Source organism: Hakea prostrata, chromosome 11 (genome assembly GCF_041222555.1).
Source record: "Hakea prostrata isolate BN-2017 chromosome 11, UWA_Hpros_2, whole genome shotgun sequence".
In the NCBI taxonomy this organism is placed as follows: domain Eukaryota; kingdom Viridiplantae; phylum Streptophyta; class Magnoliopsida; order Proteales; family Proteaceae; genus Hakea; species Hakea prostrata.
In genome coordinates this window covers 3,952,711-3,971,606 of record NC_142610.1, presented here as the reverse complement: position 1 = coordinate 3,971,606, position 18,896 = coordinate 3,952,711, and the positions used below count along the sequence as shown (strand labels likewise).

General features: G+C 38.1%; 1 protein-coding gene across 2 annotated transcripts; it reads right to left on the bottom strand.

Annotated features, from left to right (window-relative positions):
• Positions 1-567: 567 nt before the first annotated feature.
• On the bottom strand, positions 568-16,957 carry ATKRS-1 (lysyl-tRNA synthetase 1). Of its 2 annotated transcripts, none has more exons than XM_089139430.1 (17): positions 16,701-16,957; positions 16,553-16,628; positions 16,130-16,198; positions 15,849-16,014; positions 15,683-15,776; positions 7,084-7,169; positions 6,495-6,613; positions 6,326-6,388; positions 4,880-5,005; positions 4,385-4,667; positions 4,183-4,279; positions 3,909-4,065; positions 1,672-1,815; positions 1,516-1,584; positions 1,292-1,435; positions 1,137-1,188; positions 568-883 (listed from the first exon to the last, which is right to left on the bottom strand). In XM_089139430.1, exons 1-17 carry the CDS (start codon positions 16,796-16,798, stop codon positions 879-881), a joined length of 1,848 nt encoding a protein of 615 aa, XP_088995556.1. In that variant the 5' UTR covers positions 16,799-16,957; the 3' UTR covers positions 568-878. The 2 variants fall into 2 exon arrangements, with proteins under 2 accessions (XP_088995556.1, XP_088995557.1); XM_089139431.1 differs by having other exon boundaries at positions 6,326-6,385.
• Positions 16,958-18,896: the final 1,939 nt, after the last annotated feature.

Sequence of the window (18,896 nt, the reverse complement as noted above, 5' to 3'; positions counted from 1 at the left end):
AGGAAGAGAACTGGAGGAAACGAACCATTTCCTCATCTGATATAAGAGAAAAGCAAGATCTTTGACATAAGCATTAAAGAAATTAAGCCAGTTGCAAAAGGCAGTTCCACTACACATCCCATTATCAAGGACTATGGAGATCATGGTCTTCAGAATTTACTGCAAAAATTGGAGTAACCAGACCATTTCAATTGAAAAGGTGTTCAGACATTCTGGATTGACAGGCATTGTTTCGGTTTCTTCCATTTTTTCTGGTTTCCTACAGCAAGTGAATAATTGATTTGAATCAAATGTCTCGAGGCCAGCAAAACTAGAAGTTGGAAGCAGTCGATGACTTTAATGACAGATTAAAAACTGATCATAGAAAAGAAAAAAGAAGTTGACAATTCACCTTGAAGTTGAAGATAATTCCAATATATGAATCAACAGTAAGTGATAATTTTAAGAGAAAAAAAGGGATATTCAGTACATAGTAATAGTCATCAGCAGGCTGATTTTACGATCCTCTATACAAGTTGGCACAATAGCTACATAGCAACTGGTGAGGAAAACATCGATGGACCTGGCTGAGATCTTAAATAGTAAAATAGAATGGTAGGGCATGTCAATCTCAAAAAATATATGGTTGAATGAAAAGTTCTGTGACAATAATAAGTAGATACACCATTTTCCAGCAAGCTTGTACTACTACAAAAAAATTGAGATTCTGTTCGTCCCTGCATTTGGGAATCGGTGTTACAACCATTCACAAACAAGTTCTTAAAAATAAGATATGGTATTCAGTAATAGCAGAGAAACAACTGGAGTGCCAGCGAACCCGCTTTTTGTAACCTCATAAACCTCATCAAGCATCTAATTCTGATTTGAGTCAGTACAGCCTAGACTGCAACATGATGAGAAAGTTTAGTTAGAAAAACTTGCCATGGTTAAACATTTTATCAAAAAAATATAATAAAGCTTCAACAAGTAATTCTTATGAAGCAAAATTCAAGAAAGTCTAGCTAGTAAAACTTGCAACAAACATTGTCTCAAGAACATAGAAAAGCATCAAATGAGTGCGAGTTAAAATAAAACACACCACCAAGAGCAGCCCCATTAAAATAGTGCACAGGATGACACAGACTATTTTACAATACCTTTCGGAGAAGGTTCATCTTGAGGTTTCATGGCTGGAAACAGAAGAACCTCCTGTCATACAAATATGGGAGAGTGAATAACTTGAATAGCATTTAAGTCAGAAATGTTGGACATCACAAGAAACATTAAGGAGCAAATGGATTCATGTGTTAACCTTGATGTTCTGGGAATCAGTAAACAACATTGTCATCCGATCAATCCCCAAACCCCAACCACCAGTAGGGGCCAAACCATACTCCAGAGCCGTACAAAATGTCTCGTCTAGATCCATGGCCTCATCATCTCCTGATTGCCGATCCTAAGATCACAATCACATAATTTTCAAAAGAACTCATTTTATCAGGTGAAAAAATTGAATTGAGATATCATTTAGACTACCTTTAATTGTTCGGCAAAGCGTTGACGCTGAACCACGGGATCATTCAGTTCTGTATATGCATTGCAAACCTGGACAAATTGGATCAGTTAAAACTATAATCAATGGCAAAAATTCGAAGGAAAAAGAGAGAGAGAAATCAAGTGTTATCTATATACCTCATGCTTGTTAATGAACAACTCAAAACGTTCAGTCAAGCCTGGTTCAGATCTGTGCCACTTCGCCAATGGGCTCATTATCTCTGGGTGGTCAGTGATGAAGGTAGGATTAACACACGTATCTTCCAAGAAATGCCCTACAAGCTGCAACAGCGAGAAACATTGTCATTCCTTATTTGTAGGTATCAGTAATGAATTCAAAGAAAATCATTTGATCAAACTGTACAATCATCACACCCCAGCTAGAATCATCTAAGAATTGGTTCTGAACCTAAATAAAACACATAGTTCGCCATATTTCTTCCCTACCTCAGTCCACAAAATACAGTTCAGAGATCAAGCTTACTTAAAATGTAGATCACTTAATACATTGAGGTATGAATAAACTAGGTTTAGGTTGCATCAAGAAAAAAATTATGTCAAGCCGAAGCCAGGAAAGCGTTTTACAAGATTAAACGAGTCCATTGAGCGCCTCAGGACTATGTGAGCAAACAGATTAACTAATTTTTTACAGAACAGATTAAACTAAATTGTGGATCATATCTTGGATCTGTATATTCAGTAGACCTGCAAAGTTGAACACTTATTATCCTTTGGATGACAGTAACCTGGGCAATCTAGTGCCAGCTAAAGTTGGTTTAGTATCATGTGCCAGCTGAAGTTGGTTTAGCATCATGAACCAACAAGGGAACTAATCTGCAGGAATCTCTGATCCAATTCGTACCCTGGGTTGCATGAGGGCTGAAATCAAGAGCATCAAAATTTTCTTATGTAAAGGCTGCTTGAAAATCATTACTGTGGGAGACTCAATTAAAATGGTAGATGGCTCTGTGTGTCAGTGTGTGTGTGTGTGTGTGTGTCTGTGTGTCAATAATAAATGATCCCTGGGTAGATACTGGTAGTACTTGCAATTCAATGAAACTCTAATTTCAGTTATAAAATTGAAGTCTTTCAATTATTTTCTTTAAACTCCAGCTTAATCAAATGATACTCAAACCCCTGTGGTTTTGATTACTTGTGCAATGCTCACTCCAATCTATATATTCAGTAGATCAACAAAGTTGCATACTCGATTGATCATTTGGATGGTAACTTAAAAGGCAATGTAGAGTCAGTTGAAGTTGGTATTGTATCAAGAATCAACAAGGTAACTATCTGTCAGGATTCTTCTCTGCTCAAAGTGGTACACTGGGTTCAATGATGATCAACAAAGAGCATAAAATTTTCCCTTGTCTATGTAAAGGTTGGTCAAGAATTGCCATTATGCGACAGTTAATCACTGTGGTGATGGCTGCATTGTTCCTTTGTTAGTTTTTTTTAATTTGTTTACAGAATGAATTGCCCCTTGGTGGATCTTGTTAGGACTAGAGACAGTGGAGCCAGGTTCTTGCAATCTGGGGCAACTTTTAATTCTGAATGGAGCACACGTTCAGCCAATTCAAGAGAGTGTGGTACAGGAGCAATTTGTTGTCCCTTCCAAAATTTGATTCAGGAGGGGGCGACACCTGATCCCATATGAAAACAAACCATGCTTTTTTTTGGGGGGGGGGGACTAGTAGATTATCTTAGTGTGTTTGAAATATTATTTAACTAGTCTTAGGTTCATTAGATCTAATTTCCTTATTTGAACAGGTATCCTAGTTAAGAGTGTCAGCTTTAACTGAGTCTCCCATTCCTCTTTATATGAAATTATATATATATTGTATTTCCCCATCATTGGAGATAGACTGAATAGAATGAGAATAGTTATCCCACTGTAGTAGCGCACGCTCTACTACCCTACCCTTTATGTGATCTCTCCTACTCCCCTGCAACTCTGATTCTTCTCAGATTTCCCCATTCTCTTAAATGGCTTTTCAATAAAAACAGGTTTTCAAAACCACGGTCAACATCAGGGTGGTGGCTAGGGCTTTCTATATGCATAGATACACTAACTGGTGCACTTCCGATTGTCTAGCCCCTTGTGTAGGTACTGAAACTTTGGCCTTCTGTTACTGTTATTCTACTAACACCAATGGCATGTCAAGCCTAATCACTTGTCATCTATCCACTCCCCTCCATTTTTTTTTTGGAGGGGGGGTAAATAAATGTAAGAAATGTGAACATATTGACTACCAGTGAGAAATTAAAAGCATTTAGTAAAAAGTATATGCCACTCTTCCTATGTCCAGAGTTCATTCCCCCAATCCATTGGAAAAGATACCAATAATAAATATTAAACCAGACTTGTATTTTACCTTGTCCAACAAACGAGTAGTTGTTTGAGGTGGGGGACATTTGACATCAAACTTTGTGCATGCATCCTGCAAATATTTGTTAGTCTCCTCACTGGATAAGTCTTTGGGTATACTGAGGTTGGCCACTTTCTCCAACTCTTTTATCATGCTAATCCTTCTGCAATGGTCAAAATACCAGACAATTTATTCCTAACTGGAATTTTTGTTGCAAACGAGCACTTTATGAAGTTAAAGATTTCAGTACACTGGCTTCACAATGGATCAGCACAGATACCTGAAAGGTGGAGTAAAATCAATTTCTATTGGAGCACTATTCAACCCATTTGCATGGAACTGAATTTTATAGCCACCTGTCAACTCCCTGACCATTCCTGTCACCATTAAAATGAAAAATGAAAAGCTGAGGATAATAGTGGACAACCAAAATAAAACAAGCAGCTATAAATAACTAAAGTGCATATGCTTGCAACACTTACCACTTAACATTTTCTCAGTAAGGTCCATCAAATCATTGTAGTCTGCATAAGCCATATAAAACTCACATGTAGTGAACTCAGGATTATGAGTCAAATCTATCCCCTCATTTCTGAACTGTTTTCCTATCTCATACACACGGTCTAGTCCACCAACAACCAGCTGTTTTAAATACAGCTCAGGGGCAATGCGCATGTACAGTCTCATGTTCAGCTCATTGTGATGGGTAACAAATGGCCGAGCTGCTGCTCCACCAGCAATCATGTTCATCATAGGGGTTTCTACCTATGGTAATATCAAAAAGAAAACAGAACCGTAAGATCCAAAAAACATACAAAAACCATTACACAAAAGAGAACAACGACCTATATGTTGTGTATATTCATTGTCCGCCAATCCATGGTCCTAAAAGTTGGATAACTTGTGTGTGTGTGTGTTTTTTTTGGGGGTGGGGGGAGGAGGAAACAAGAGCAAGAGGCAGAGGACCAAAATCAAACCTCCAGGAAGCTACGATCATCAAGAAATTTTCTAATATATGAGACAATCTTAGCCCGGGTCTTAAATATCTGTCGAACCTCCCCATTCAGCATTAAATCCAAATATCGTTGACGATATCGAGTTTCCTGCATTGAGAAAAAGAAAGGAACTGAACTAACAGATGACATAAAGTAACCATTAGATTCTGAAAGCATCCAAAAGAAAATTTATTTAACATACAAGGCATGAAGAAATATATCCTCCCATGCAGAAAATGGTACAGTAGAAAATATGATTATTGGAAATTTGGTATCTTTGGTTAAATACAATACCCATACAGAACAAATTAATTGGTACTCAGAGACTGGTTCATAACCCTTTTTTTTTTTTTTTTTTTTGCAACTTTTATTTTTCTCTAGTTTTCCTACCTAGAATAGGATATGTACTGAGTAAACCCTAAAATATCTGCCCTTGGCGTAGATGTCTTTTCAGCCCCAGTGAGGGAGAGATCACTCGGTTAGTCCAAAGTACAGGAATCCCCATGGCAATCTTTTTCTATGGTTGGAAATTATTTAGGCTTTATGGTAAGCGTTGTTGACAAATTTAAGAGTTAAACTCAGAGACTTCACTTGGATTCATTGCATGTCAGAAGAGTTTATCTTCGTTACAGTAGTAATTAAGCAAGGTAATATGTTTCCTCAAGTTTAAATAGTCATTATACTTCTAACATAAATTCTGCAACAGGGACAACAATACAGTCCGACAAAATAGAGAGAAGGCAACCACCACCATAGCTATCATTCACTAAACTCTCTCCAAACCAAGAGCTTAAGGGAGACGTCGTGATCCCATTTCAGTGGTATTATTCCATTTGAAGACATATTTTAAAATAAAAAGGGTGTAAACGACTTTTCATAATCAGCAACCACCTACCACAGGATCCTTGACTTACCTCTCTTGTATTTTTATTCTTTCTGGGGGGGATGGGTACAATCCCTAGAGTAAGTTACCAATGGGAATGCAGAGAACAATAAAAATGTTTCCTATTTTTCTTGCAAATAAACATACTAGAAAATAATCAATACGAAGGTTACACTAACTTAAATACTTAAACCATTTATGTAGGCATGACTATTTTAGAAAATTCTCATTAGACAAAGTTACAACAAAACCTTACAATGTTTTCCATGCAACAAGGAATTCCAACTGCAATAGTGTAAATTATTTTAGAGCATAAACAAGATTGGCATGGGAATACATGAAAATAAATTGAAAGATCCATGTAGACCAAGACACATCATGGAGATAGGATTTCTAACCATCCCCAAGAGGTGGGGCAGCATGTGGAAAGAATATGATTCAAAAAGTTCAAGGCAACTGTAAAAAGGATAATCAAATTCAATGAGCCGCACATAGCTAGAGAGTATTTCACAAAGAGAGGTTAGATACTTAGATATACTAGATACCTGATCCCGTAGAATATACTTTTCAGGATTTCTGACATGCCCTGGGATCCAAACATCAGTCTTCTGCAGATAATAGAAAAAGAATCAATACCAACAACATCAAACTACTTGCAAACACAACATCACCTTATGAGAATGTAGAAATTATTTTCTCTGAAGATTTGTTCACCTTCACATCAGCAGTATCAGCACCAGGACCTGCTTTTTGTCTTGGCATCATATGAAGACAATGGGAGAGGACGGTAAATGATCTAGGGAAAATGCTCAACTCTCCCCTTTTACTCTTTCCTGAAGGAAGTTAGCCAAACTGTGAGCACTTCTCAAAAGCAGAACTCTGTCTGGGCTTTACAGAGACATGCAATGACTGCTAAATCAGACGGATCATTACTAAAAGTGCAAAAACAAATATGAAAATCAGTGGACCACTAAAAGGAAATGGAAGGCCCATCTCACTTGTAGGTTGAGAGTTTAGGAGGAGCATTCCAATAAGGGGGACAAGGAAGAAGGAACGTGTCCACCCATCCAAACCACTTGATGCAAACAAATCATAAAATTAGGACATATTGGATTGTGTATATATGTAAACTGGGCCTCTATTCACTTATCTTTATTATAAATGTCAGTGAGAGGTAAGCATCTGAAATTATCATTAAGAATCTGTACAAAAGAACTAGAGGAAGGTGATGATGAGAAACTACATTCACTCTCTAAGAGGAGTTGGAATGAGTCCTTAAGGGTGATAACTGTAATTGACAAACCTGGAAATCCAGAAACACCAGCAATGTCACCACGCTTCACACCAGAATGGAATCTAGAAAAATCCATTTCCTCCATATCTGAGTGCCTGAGCAAGAGCAAACAAACCAGTTTAGAGACAACCTCTGATTTGTAATCAAGGAAAGAATTTGATAACCAAGTGTCATGACAACTTGAGTCATACAAATGAATATAACATCTTCTAACTGTTTAACATCACTAATCCTTCTTATTGCATCCAGGCAAGAGGGAAAATGCTTAGTCTTAAAACAGAACACTACATTATGAAGCATTCTCAAGGCACCAAGCATAAGTCTCCGTAAAAGCATGGTTTGAAATCCCATGAAATTTTGGTGATTTCAGGTGCTTCGAGGTCACCAAAACGAAACACATCTGCAAAATGAAATAGATTCTTTGGTTGAAATCTCTGAAAATTTGGTTATAATCTTGGGAGTTTTGGAATACAAAACGCCTATTTAGGTAACTATTTTTGCAATAGGATCATTTAAATGTGTTAACACTTAACACACAGCCTAAAATAGGGTTGCTGTGAATGTGAATTTATACTTCAAGAATGTTCAGATGTGCGAAAATCATTCAAATTTGACCGCATATACACAAACAAGAGTGCAAATCCAAAAGACCATTGTGGATTTCTTTTTAACCAAACAAACCATGGACATGTGTTTATAAGCCCTGAAATAGGTTACAAAAATTAAGCAGAACCATAAAATGCATAAAACTCATTGAAACATACCACCAAAACCTGGCGGAATATCTACCAACTTTCGGTAAGATTTCAGTCATCTCAATGTGGCAACATTGGTCACACCCACCTGGGTGTGTGGAGACAACAACAGGAAGCAGACTGATATCCAAATCTCTGTCTAACAACATGCTTGTACACCAAGACCATATCAGCATCACATCTTCAAGACCATGAGGTTTTCCGGTTTTCCTTTATGGCATATGGAGGACAAAACAAATAAAAAAATCCATGGGGTGTGCTGGAGTGAGAGAAGGTGTCCACGGCAGCCATGGGCAAGTTCTCACAACTAAACAAGGTGCAACAGGGGTACAATATCCGTACCTGTACCTACGCACTTGTATGTTGTACATTCCTTAAAGCACCAGAATCACTAGAGAACTCTGAGACTAAGAGGGGCCCTCCCCCATGGCAAAGAGCACAAAGTTAAGCTAGGGAAATATGCCCAAGGCCTTATATCTCACTTTCGATAGAGGTACCCTATCGACCAAACTTAGCATTCTATCAACCCCCACCTCAAGATTCATACCAGTATCCTTCTATTTGCATTTCAAGTCACCCAGATCCACAGTTTACACCTCAAAACCCAATTTTCTAAAGGCTCCAAAGGAACCACAGCCCTTGAAGACAGAAAAACAAGATGTTTCTTTGCCTCCACTAGGGATGCAAATCTGACCCAAATGACCCAAACCCACCATAGGCTCAAACAAGGCATGGGCTGGTTTATCAACCTTAAGGATGGGTTGGGGTTGATAAATGCAAGCTCAAAGACATGGCTAGGCTAGGTTAGGTTCGTGGCTTTCCCAGCCCAACCCAACCCAACCCAAACCTGATTTTAACCTCGACTTAACACCTTGATTTTATATTGAATTTTTTCTTTAGCCCTCTGATGCAGAGCTGAAGACATATACTACAAAAAAGCAGCCCAATGGGTTAGGCCAATAAATGGCCTAAGGATATGATCCAAATCAACCCATGGCTTTCATGGGCCAAGACTGCTCTAATGGGTTAGAGTTAGCCACACATTATGATCTTCATGGGACTAGACCTAAGCCCAAATCTAGTCTAATATAATTGGAAACTTGAGAGATATAACAAAGTCAACAAGAGAGATTGTAGTGCAAAAATAAGAAACCCCATTCTCAAAGGAGTTTTCCTTTGTCAAGAGTTAGGTAGTCATCAAGTCAATGTTAGGTGCGTGTTAGCTAGTAATTGGTTGATGTATTGAATAATATGTCTTTAGACTTCAGGGCTGATCAACTCACTCATCAATTGAAATCAATGGCAAGCCATTCTTCTCTATGGAGACAACTTGTGTTTAATCAAGGTAGATTGGTGTTCAATCCAATTGACCACCTTGTAATGTGAAGCCTGGGTGTCATTTTGTCCTTATTGCTCCTTCATTTATATCATATTGTTCCCTTACTTCTCCATCTAGTAACAAGTCTATCTAGTTATTAATCTTCTATTTCAATTACTAATCCGATCTGCCCTTCTACATGATCTGAGATTTTCAGGGCATCTTTCTCATTATTTTGGGTAGTCTCCACCTCAAACCTAGTTCAGTTTTAATTAATGATTGTACCCTACATTGAAGTACAATTTTGTCCATATTGCTTCGATGTTATTCTATAATTACCATAGTGATATCACTCTAGGTTCCAGTTTTGTTTCACCTCTGATTTCGTATTATACTTAATCTACCAAACCTAGGACTCATTCTCTGTGAAAAGATCTTGATGACTACTTTTTGATCATTCAAACTTAGTTGTTAGTACCACATTATTTGGTATCATAGCAATGACAAGGATGAAAATTCTAGACTATCAAGTCCACCTAATCCTATGGTAGAATGATGGATATGTTTCAACAACTGAGCAACCAAATCACTCCGGACAAAAAGCAAGTGGAAGAGAGGCTTTCAGCAATCCAGCCAGGGGTTGTTGCCTAAACTCATGCTACACACACTCCACTTAGTGAAGAATCTCAGCCTAGCTCAATTCTGATTACTGATTCTACTCCTACTTTGAAGTAAATTCAGTCGCTATTGCTCTAATGCTCTAATGTTATTCTCAAGTTACAGTGGTGATACAACTCTAGATTTCAGGTTTGTTTCACATCTAATTTCATATTATACTTAATCTATCAAATCTGGAACTCATTCTCTGTGAAAAGATCTCGAATGGCAACTGTTTTAATTGTTCAAATTCAGTACTACATTCACCACTTCCAGGAAGCATTTGCCTATATGTTTTTAATGCATAAAAATTGGAGCCACTCATGGATGTTCAAGGCCAAAAGGGCATCAGGGCCAAACAGGGTCAATTAGGGCCAGCCTAGTATGGGATAGGTTTAAGGGCTTGACTCAACTCGTTCCATAAGTTTCAGAACTTTTGGCGAAATGGTCAAGTACCTAACATTTAGTATCAAAGCTGGCACCACATCATGGGTTCAAATCCCAAAAAGGGCTACCTAGTAGAGGGGCTATCAAGAGTACAGTAAAGCTATCAAGAAAGGGCTAAACTTTGAGTGTAGCCACTTGGAGAGGGTCGTCTACTACCAGAGTCAAAGCTGCCTAGAGAGAGCCATCAAAGAAAATGATTGGGGAAGAGTGGTGGTATGTTATGTGCCTAATAGGGGCCAATTTGAATGGGCGCTAGATTGGGAGCCTAGTGTGGGATAGGTTAAAGGGCTTGACACAACTTGTTCTATAAGCTTCAAAGCTTTTAGCACACTCATCAAGTACCTAACAGCCAACCCCGCACAACCCATCCCAATAAGGTCAATCAAGGTGAGACTTAGATAGAGGGTAGGGCTTGGGGTTTCGATTTTCAACCCTAAATCAATGTTATGATGGGCCTAGAATGAGAAAAAGGGTGCCACAGTTGGGCTAAGGCTTGGAAGAACTAGAGTTAGGAAATATTTGTGCTTCGAACGGCGACTTTTCTAACATTTCTCTTAGTGAGTTTGATACCTAGCACACATTCTTGTCCTTCGATTTTATGCACAACGCAAACTACTAAAGACTTAAAGAGCTTGTTTTAGTTTAAATAATACTACAAAATTAGTGTTTGAAGTTCATAAGGGGTTACTGCACGATATTTACCCATTTGTTAGCTTTGCAAGTTAGTATATACAGGAAGGATACTTAATATTCCGCAATTTCTACGAACTAGCCAGGATGACTAGAACAACCTACCAAATTCAGGAGTTGCACCATCAAACCTTTTGATACCTCAATAAAAAGAAAAAATAAATGATGCAAACCTTCTCATTATGGGAGTAGCTCCGATCCATGATAAGCGATGAGAAAGTTGCTTTAGCTAGCCCAACCATATTAGATCGAGACCTTTAAATGCTCCAATATCGAGTAGTGATTTAATATAGATTAAAGAGACAAAAAGAGCAAGGACAGACCTAAAATTACCTTAAGAGGAATAGTAAGAAAAAACATGGATTGGATTATGACTTGTATTCACCTCAAATATAGCTGATAGAAAGGTTTCATGTAGCTGCTCAGATCCATTTCCTAAACATGCAATTCAAGTAACTCCAATCCATCTTTAGCATATCTTAGATACTCAGTTTCTCCACTTCAAGAATGACAAGGAAGTCATCCATGACATCTTTCCATATGCTGAAGTGAGCCTTTCAATTCTCTTGATTGCACTATTATGCAACACCATTAAACTAGCAATTCTTAAAGCCAGAAATTACATCTAGATGGAACAAATCTATGACGAATACCTTGAAACTCTTCAAAGAACTATCTTTTTAAAGAAAGTCACTGACCGAACATCTTCAATTGAGATGTGATATCACCCTCACAAAATCTTCTTTGCTTCAGCAAAAGGGCTTATTATCACAATCAAACGATTGCTTACTCTGCAAAGAATATAACTAAGCCCTTCCTTGAGCTTAGTCCTTCCCATCTGGAAACACTGTGGGCGTGGTTAAGAAGCTTCACTGCTTCCTCTTCATTCAAAGCTAAAACTTCCTCACTTCCAAATAATAATCAGGCTCTCACCACAGCTCAAATATAATCAGAAGATTATTCTGCACTGGCAAATCAAGTACCTAAAACCAAACTATCACCCCAGAATGAAAAACTCAAATGCTTCTTGCCAAGTCTAAACCAAAACCTGCATGTACGTACAAGAAGAATAGTAACAGGAATTTAGGAACTTCCCATCAGAAAAGCTCCAATATCCAGAAGGCATGATGAGGAGAGATCAAGGAGGAGAGAAAAGAGAGAGGGAGAGCGAGAGGAGTTGATTCCACAGTTCCCTCTAAAATATCTGGAACAGGAAACAATGTACCACTTCCCGCAGAGGGAAAACTTCCACAACTTTCAGTCCAAAGTAGAATCAATTGCTCAAGAGTCAAGACTAACGAGATATTGTCTCAATCAACAGCACACGCAGCAAGAAGACACCAGATGCATTGCAAGTTAACAAAATAAAAGAAGAGAGTGGCAAAGTGAACAGTCAAGACTGAAACAGAGATGAGAGGACAGGAAATCACAGGAAGGGGAGGGTATACAAACAGATCTCCACAGCAGCATTAAGCAAACATCTATCAATTTCTAATATCCCAAATCTGAATAATCCTTGTCAAAGTCTAAATTAGAAATCAGCCCTATCTTGGACGTAATCAAAACAAGCTCTATTCTCTCTACCAAGACAGAAAAAGAACCTTCATCTTCAAAAGCACTCTATCTTCTCACAACTCTTAACATTAATATCAAAAAAGGAAAAGTCCATTTTTCTATGCATAACTACATCACCCTGCTTTAGAGGAAAGGCTGTTTCCAAGCTTTAAACCCACAGCCAACAGGTTGCAATAGCACAGCTTAACCATTGAACAAAGGCTCACCCACCAAATTGAAAAGACATTTCAGTGGGCATAATGAAGAAAAGGAAATAAATTGAACCAATCAAAACAAATCCCTCTCAAGTGGAGAAGGCACTTAGGATAGGCTTCACAATATTTGATCATAGAATCAAATAGAATCACAAGGAAGAATCAGGAAACTCCCTTGTCCAACACAATATCAGTGAAAGAATGTAACAGAGGAAAGGACAAAACAGAAACAAAGAAAGGAAGCTGAACCAGATGTTCCCTTCCTCTACTGTACTTCCTTGCCATCTATGGCTTTTTGCAGAATCTGGTGAACAAGAGTCAAGAAGGGAGGATAGAGTAGGAAAGGGGGTGGGGCAAGGATGCAGATTTCATCATCTTCCTTTCAAAGCTTTGTTTGAATCGGGAGTTCTTCCTCCATTAGGGCCTTTCTAAGGGAAATTACAGGGGGTGCGAGCCATTGTACGAAACTTGCTTATGTAACCAGCCCCAGCCAGCCCCCAAAAGAGGGCCCAAGCCCACCTGTAAGCCAGAGCCCAACTCAGGAGGACCGAATCCATCCAAGGGGTAGATTGGTCATTTCCTATTGAGTATTAATGGAGACCAAGTCCAATCTAATTAGTTAAGTCAGTTTAATTTCCTAATTTAGAGTCTTAGATGTCAAGTTATTGTTGGTCATTAATTATGAATTAGAGTTGTTAGTCAGTTAGGATAAGACTACTAACTTCAAAAAACCTTGTCTAAAGAAGTTTGAGTTGGTTTTAGTCCCCAAATATGGTAGGAAGAAGATGTTCTTTCTTTGATCTTCCCAAGAGCCTCTTCTCTTTTGCAGAGGTTATATAGAGAATGGATTTGGTATTTAGATATTATAAGTGTTAGTTTGCTTAAGAATCAAGTTATTTCCTTTAAAAGAGTCCTATTTTGAGTTGTTTCAAATTAGGATGGTATTTGAGTCCAGTTAGAATTAAGTGGCTATAAATAGCCAAAGTCCATCATGTATTTGGCAGTCTTGAATATTGAATAAAGTTGATTACTGAGATTGAGAAGTCATGAGATCCTAAGGGACACCCTGTGACTGGGTAATGAGAACTCTTCTTCATCCTTCAAGCTTCATTCACTGATTCAAGCATTCTACACAGAATTTTCTGCAAGCCTTCAATCACAAGTAAGTAAGAAACCCCATCCCAAACCCTAATCCTCTCTTTCTCAATCCGCAGCCTTCACAGACACATCCGCTCACTTTTAGACCTTAGAAGCAGCCCTAACCCCATCAAAAATCCTTCCTCTGCCTTCCCATCTAGTTACAGCCCAAACCTAAGCCACCCTAAGTTGCTGTGGCCTTTCTCCTTCATCCCCTACCTCCCTGTGATACAGCAGGTTATTCCAGCATGCTGAACTCAAACAACAGCCCGGTCAGCCCCTTTCCTCCCCCTTTTCACTCCCCTTAGGTCGCCCTTAACCCTAGACTGAATTCCTAATTCCAATTTCCCAAAAGCAGTCCTGTTTCTAGAGTAATAAATTTTCTACACTTCATCTTCTTCAAGTTGCAATTTTTTTTTAATTTTCAGAAAACCCTAAAACCTTCCTACCCCAGCCCAGCCCCCTCACCTTTGGACAGCATCTGAATTACTAATTTAGCATTAACAGTACTTCAGATTTACATAACCAGCAACCCTAGGCCCATCCTAAACCCTAGCCAAAACCCTAGTTTACCCTTAAACCTAATTTACTGCTGGTTCCTTATTTAGAAGATCCTAAAATCTAACCCTAAAGCCTGGGTTATATTACTTGGTCACTAAAGTGGGGCACAAAATGGATTGAAACAGCTTCTCAGCCATTTAACTAGTTAAATTGGATCCAATTTCACACACAAAAGGTTTAAAAACCACACTGTAATGACCCCAAGAAACAGCACTCAAATCAAACCAAAGAGTCTTAAGTCATCTTATTCTAATCTACCTGCTCCAATACAATAATGTAGCTTTATTCCAAGTAAATGGAGTTGACTACATAGATTCTTGCACTCCAAACAGCACAACGAGGCCGTAATTGATCCAAAACTAAACCATAGATATTTTCTCAACAGTTCCTCTAGGGTCATTTCAGGTCCGCCCCTGGCTCATTTACTCCTATCTAATCAAATCACTCCACCATAATCACGCTTCAAAGGCCTCCATTGAAAATGACATGCAAATTTAGATAACTTTCTTGTAGCTTATCATCCTCCAGAACTACTTCTAAATCAGCTCTAATATGAAGCATTTAAGCTTACAAGCTTCCGATCAACAAACCAACTACAATATGCCTTTTCGAACATAGCAAATAGTTGAATGTTTAAATGTTTCATCCAGTCAAACAGATAACTTGTGTTTCCAATGGCATTATAACCCGATACTTGATTGTCCATGTGCAGGAGAAAAAGAAATATTGACAGCGAGAACTGACACTAAATCCATCTTGAATATTTATAACAGACATCATTAAACACATTAGAGCCAAGCATATCTGAGCCAACCAACCCACAGTTAAAATGTGACCACTAACCCTGTCTGATGCAATTCAATAGAAAAATCAGTCGCCTGCATTTCCACAAATCAGATATCATGGCAGTGTGGTACAAAATTATTCCAGCATATGGCATGATCCTACTTTTGGAAAGCTATAGCCATACACAAAAATGTAGGAGATAGGTAAGCCACACAAACAAATAAATAGACTTCCTGCTGAAAATAGGATTAGTTCCAATCAATCTCAGAAAATGTATAAAGGTAGACTCAATAAAAAACTGTCTGGCAAAAGAACCTATAATCCAACATGGTTTGAAAGAACCAGATTCAGAACAATGCACAGGATGTAATAATTAATCCTGTGGGCAAGGGGAGGGGATCGACACATTTTAAATTCATTCCCTCTTTTCTCTATTCTACCAAATCTAATGAATTCATATTGCAAATTTTACAGCTACAATAACATACCTCGCATCCACCATGACTTGGACTTTAGCACCATCACCATGCAGATCGTAAAAGAAAAGCTTTGAAGAAGAAGTTCGTTTGTTCATGATTCTTCCTGATAGTAGAGATACAATTAACACCATTGAAAACCAAGAATATATGCTCAAAAGATGAAAACTTGCAATACCAGCCAAAGAAACTTGGACATCCTCAAGGTGTTCTCCACTGTTTAAGCCTTCATACTTCTCAATATATTCTGGGATAGACATACTGGTGAAGAACTTGTGGGGATAGGGGTTTTCCCCAGCTGCCTTCTGGGCAGCAAGCACCCTCAACCTATTTTCATAATATTGCTGCAAAAAAACAATCACACATATTTCATTCACAGAAGCTTCATCAATACGTTGCTTCTAAACTCTTACTTCTATATAAAACGGGTAACAGAAGCAAGACAGACAAAAAACATACAGTTGGGTCCATGTCTTCATCATCTACTGCTTGAGGCTTCTGAACTTGTGACCCTGCATTGGCAGCCGCCTACAAAGAAATGCAATTCGACAGTTAAGAACTTCAACAATATCGGATGATGACGCCACCAAACAGACATGCTATAACACAAGACCCTGTTCATCCAATCATAGTCACCGACGTGTCAATAAATTCAAATATAATGTCAAAGTTCATCAGGAGGCTAGGCCATTAAAAATTAATTAAAAAAAGTTTAAATACAAAAGCATTTCAATATCAACATTAACTAAAAGAAGGTAACGTTACCCAACGATTTCATTAAGAGACCAAGCAAAAACACACACGAAGAAAATTTTCATCCAGCTATAATAATGTAGAAATGAAAAAATCCAAATGTGAGAATACAACGAATAAAGTGAGCACCTCCTTCTTCTTCTCCTCTTCTTTAAGACGCCTTTCTTCTTCTTTCTTTTTCATCTTCGCTTCTTTCTTGAGTGCACTGCGTGAAATCAAATGTGAGAGGAATGAATCAAAAAGAAGGAAAATTTTACAGTGAAATAAAAATGCTTACTTTTTGCTAATCGAAGTAGCTGCTGATGCTTCCACTGAAGAACCCTCCATTGATAACTCTGAGACGGCTTTGGTTGTTTCTTCGATACCTCCTGACATTACGCCGATCGAGATGAAGGACGCGGCCGACGGCGGACCGGATAAATGTACCGTAGACGCGAGAGTGAACGGAGGAAGTGAACGAGTTAAACAGACACACGCCACCAGGGTTTTAGGTTTCTAAAAACTCCGAGCAAATAAGATCCAATCTTGAGAATGCGGATCCAATGGTCAAATTCGCCCTCACCCTTTTGCTCTCTCTTTCTTTTCTTTTTCTTTTTTTCCTTTTTCTGTTTTTGATAAAGACAGTTAATAAATTTAGGGGAATTTTCATCTGGACCCCCGAGGTTTGGTCCAGATCACTTTTAGTCTATAAAAAGTTCTCCTTTGCATATGACTCCCTTGAAGTTTCTAGAAATGATTAATTAAGGACAAATTATAATTTTGATGACCAAATTACCCTTATGATGCAATGGTCAAGATTGTACTATGTATATCATTTTGATCTAACGATTTATTTTGAAAAGAAAAATTATAATTATAATTTTAATCTTTTTATTTTATATTCAAGGGTCTTAAGAATTCAAATTTACAAACTTAAATCGTTGATTAAACTCAATTCAATCCCATTCCCATTGGAACATGAGAGAGACATTAGGGCTTTGATCGCTCCTCCGGTCAAGTTGGGGATAGTTCAAGAACGGGATAGAATCTTTGGTGTTCTATTTCTATCTTCAAATCTTCAAATCTTCAAATTTTTTTATCTTCATGCGGACCTGTCGTGCCGGTGTTTTTATCTTTTATCTTCCCATAAAACAGTGCGAAATGGTTTAGCGAGGGCCTAGGATTGTGAGATAGAGTTTGAAGGAGCATTGAGATGTTCTGGGGTTTCTCCCATTGTACCAAGGGCCCTGTTTCGTCGTGTCTCCCTGTCTCGAGGGAGAGATTGATTCATTCAAATTGATTCGAGATGGGGGCCCAAATCGATGGGGGGACATGAGAGTGCGGGGGTGTGAGAGTGCACCTCTTCCATTGTTTTTGATGGAAATGTCTTCCTTTATTTTCTAAGAATCTTGAAAAGGGAAATCTATGGAAATGGACAAATCAAATACGGCAACAAGGTTTCTGTAAAACTACTAAGAACTAAAGAAACTTTAGAAGATTCAAATCCAGGTTGTAGCAAGAAGAAGAGATAGAAATAGATTAGTCCGATTAGTTCCCATTACTTTTTTGGGAGCCGGGTTTGGATTGTAGTTTTATTCCCGTCCGTTGGGAATTAGTAGTTTTATTCCCGTCTGTAATGGGAATTAGAGTTCATTGAATTTCAATCGGGGTATAAGTAAATTTGAATTCTTTAAGGCTCTTGAGTATAAAATAAAAAGATTAAAATTGTAATTATAATTTTTTTTTTAATATAGACCGTTAGATCAAAATGATATAAATGGCACGATCTTGACCATTGCACCATAACGGGTATTTTGGTCATCAAATTATGATTTGTCCTTAAATATTCATTTATAGAAACCTCAGGGGAGCCATATGCAAAAGGGAACTTTTCCTGAATTAAAAGTGACCTGGACCAAACCCTAGGGGGTCCAGATGAAAATTACCCATAAATTTACTACGACAAACCCATACTTTTTTCTTTCTTTTTTTCTCCTTTTTTTGTTGTTGTTGTTGTTGATACAAAAGGCATAGTTTACAATGTAAGCGGGTCATGTGTACTCCATTCAATCCATGACCAAGCACAATTTCTTCCTAGAGCCACATTGGCTAACCCCAGTGCCATCTTCAGTAGAGGTTTGACATGAGCTTTAGAATCGATATATTTTTGACTATTGAGGCTAAACTCAGAAGATCTAGGACTAACTCCATCAGCCATGGTTTGCAAGGGCTTGGAAGGAAATCCGTAATTCGATCCTAGTTAGTCCAAATAGATTCAGTATGAATATCGTATTGTTGAGCCTTCTTCATTCCATCCTTCAAACCTTTAACAGTAGCCATAGAAAGGTCCATCCCATCAAAGACACCACTTCCAGCAATGTAACTTGACTCTTGTAAGTAATTCCCTAACAATAACTTGTCTTCTTGGACATTGGATTTACGACACCTAATACAAAAAGCATTGTAATAGTAGGGAGGGGAATTGTTTTAAGAT

Bases quoted from the DNA above. Each gene is read 5' to 3' on its own strand.
- ATKRS-1 (XM_089139430.1), bottom strand. From the start codon at position 16,798: ATGTCAGGAGGTATCGAAGAAACAACCAAAGCCGTCTCAGAGTTATCA. The intron at 7,170-15,682 runs GTATGTTATTGT...GCTCTTGCTCAG, and splicing joins CAAGTCATGGTGGATGCGAG to GCACTCAGATATGGAGGAAA. The intron at 1,585-1,671 runs GTATATAGATAA...CAATTTGTCCAG, and splicing joins TGTTCATTAACAAGCATGAG to GTTTGCAATGCATATACAGA.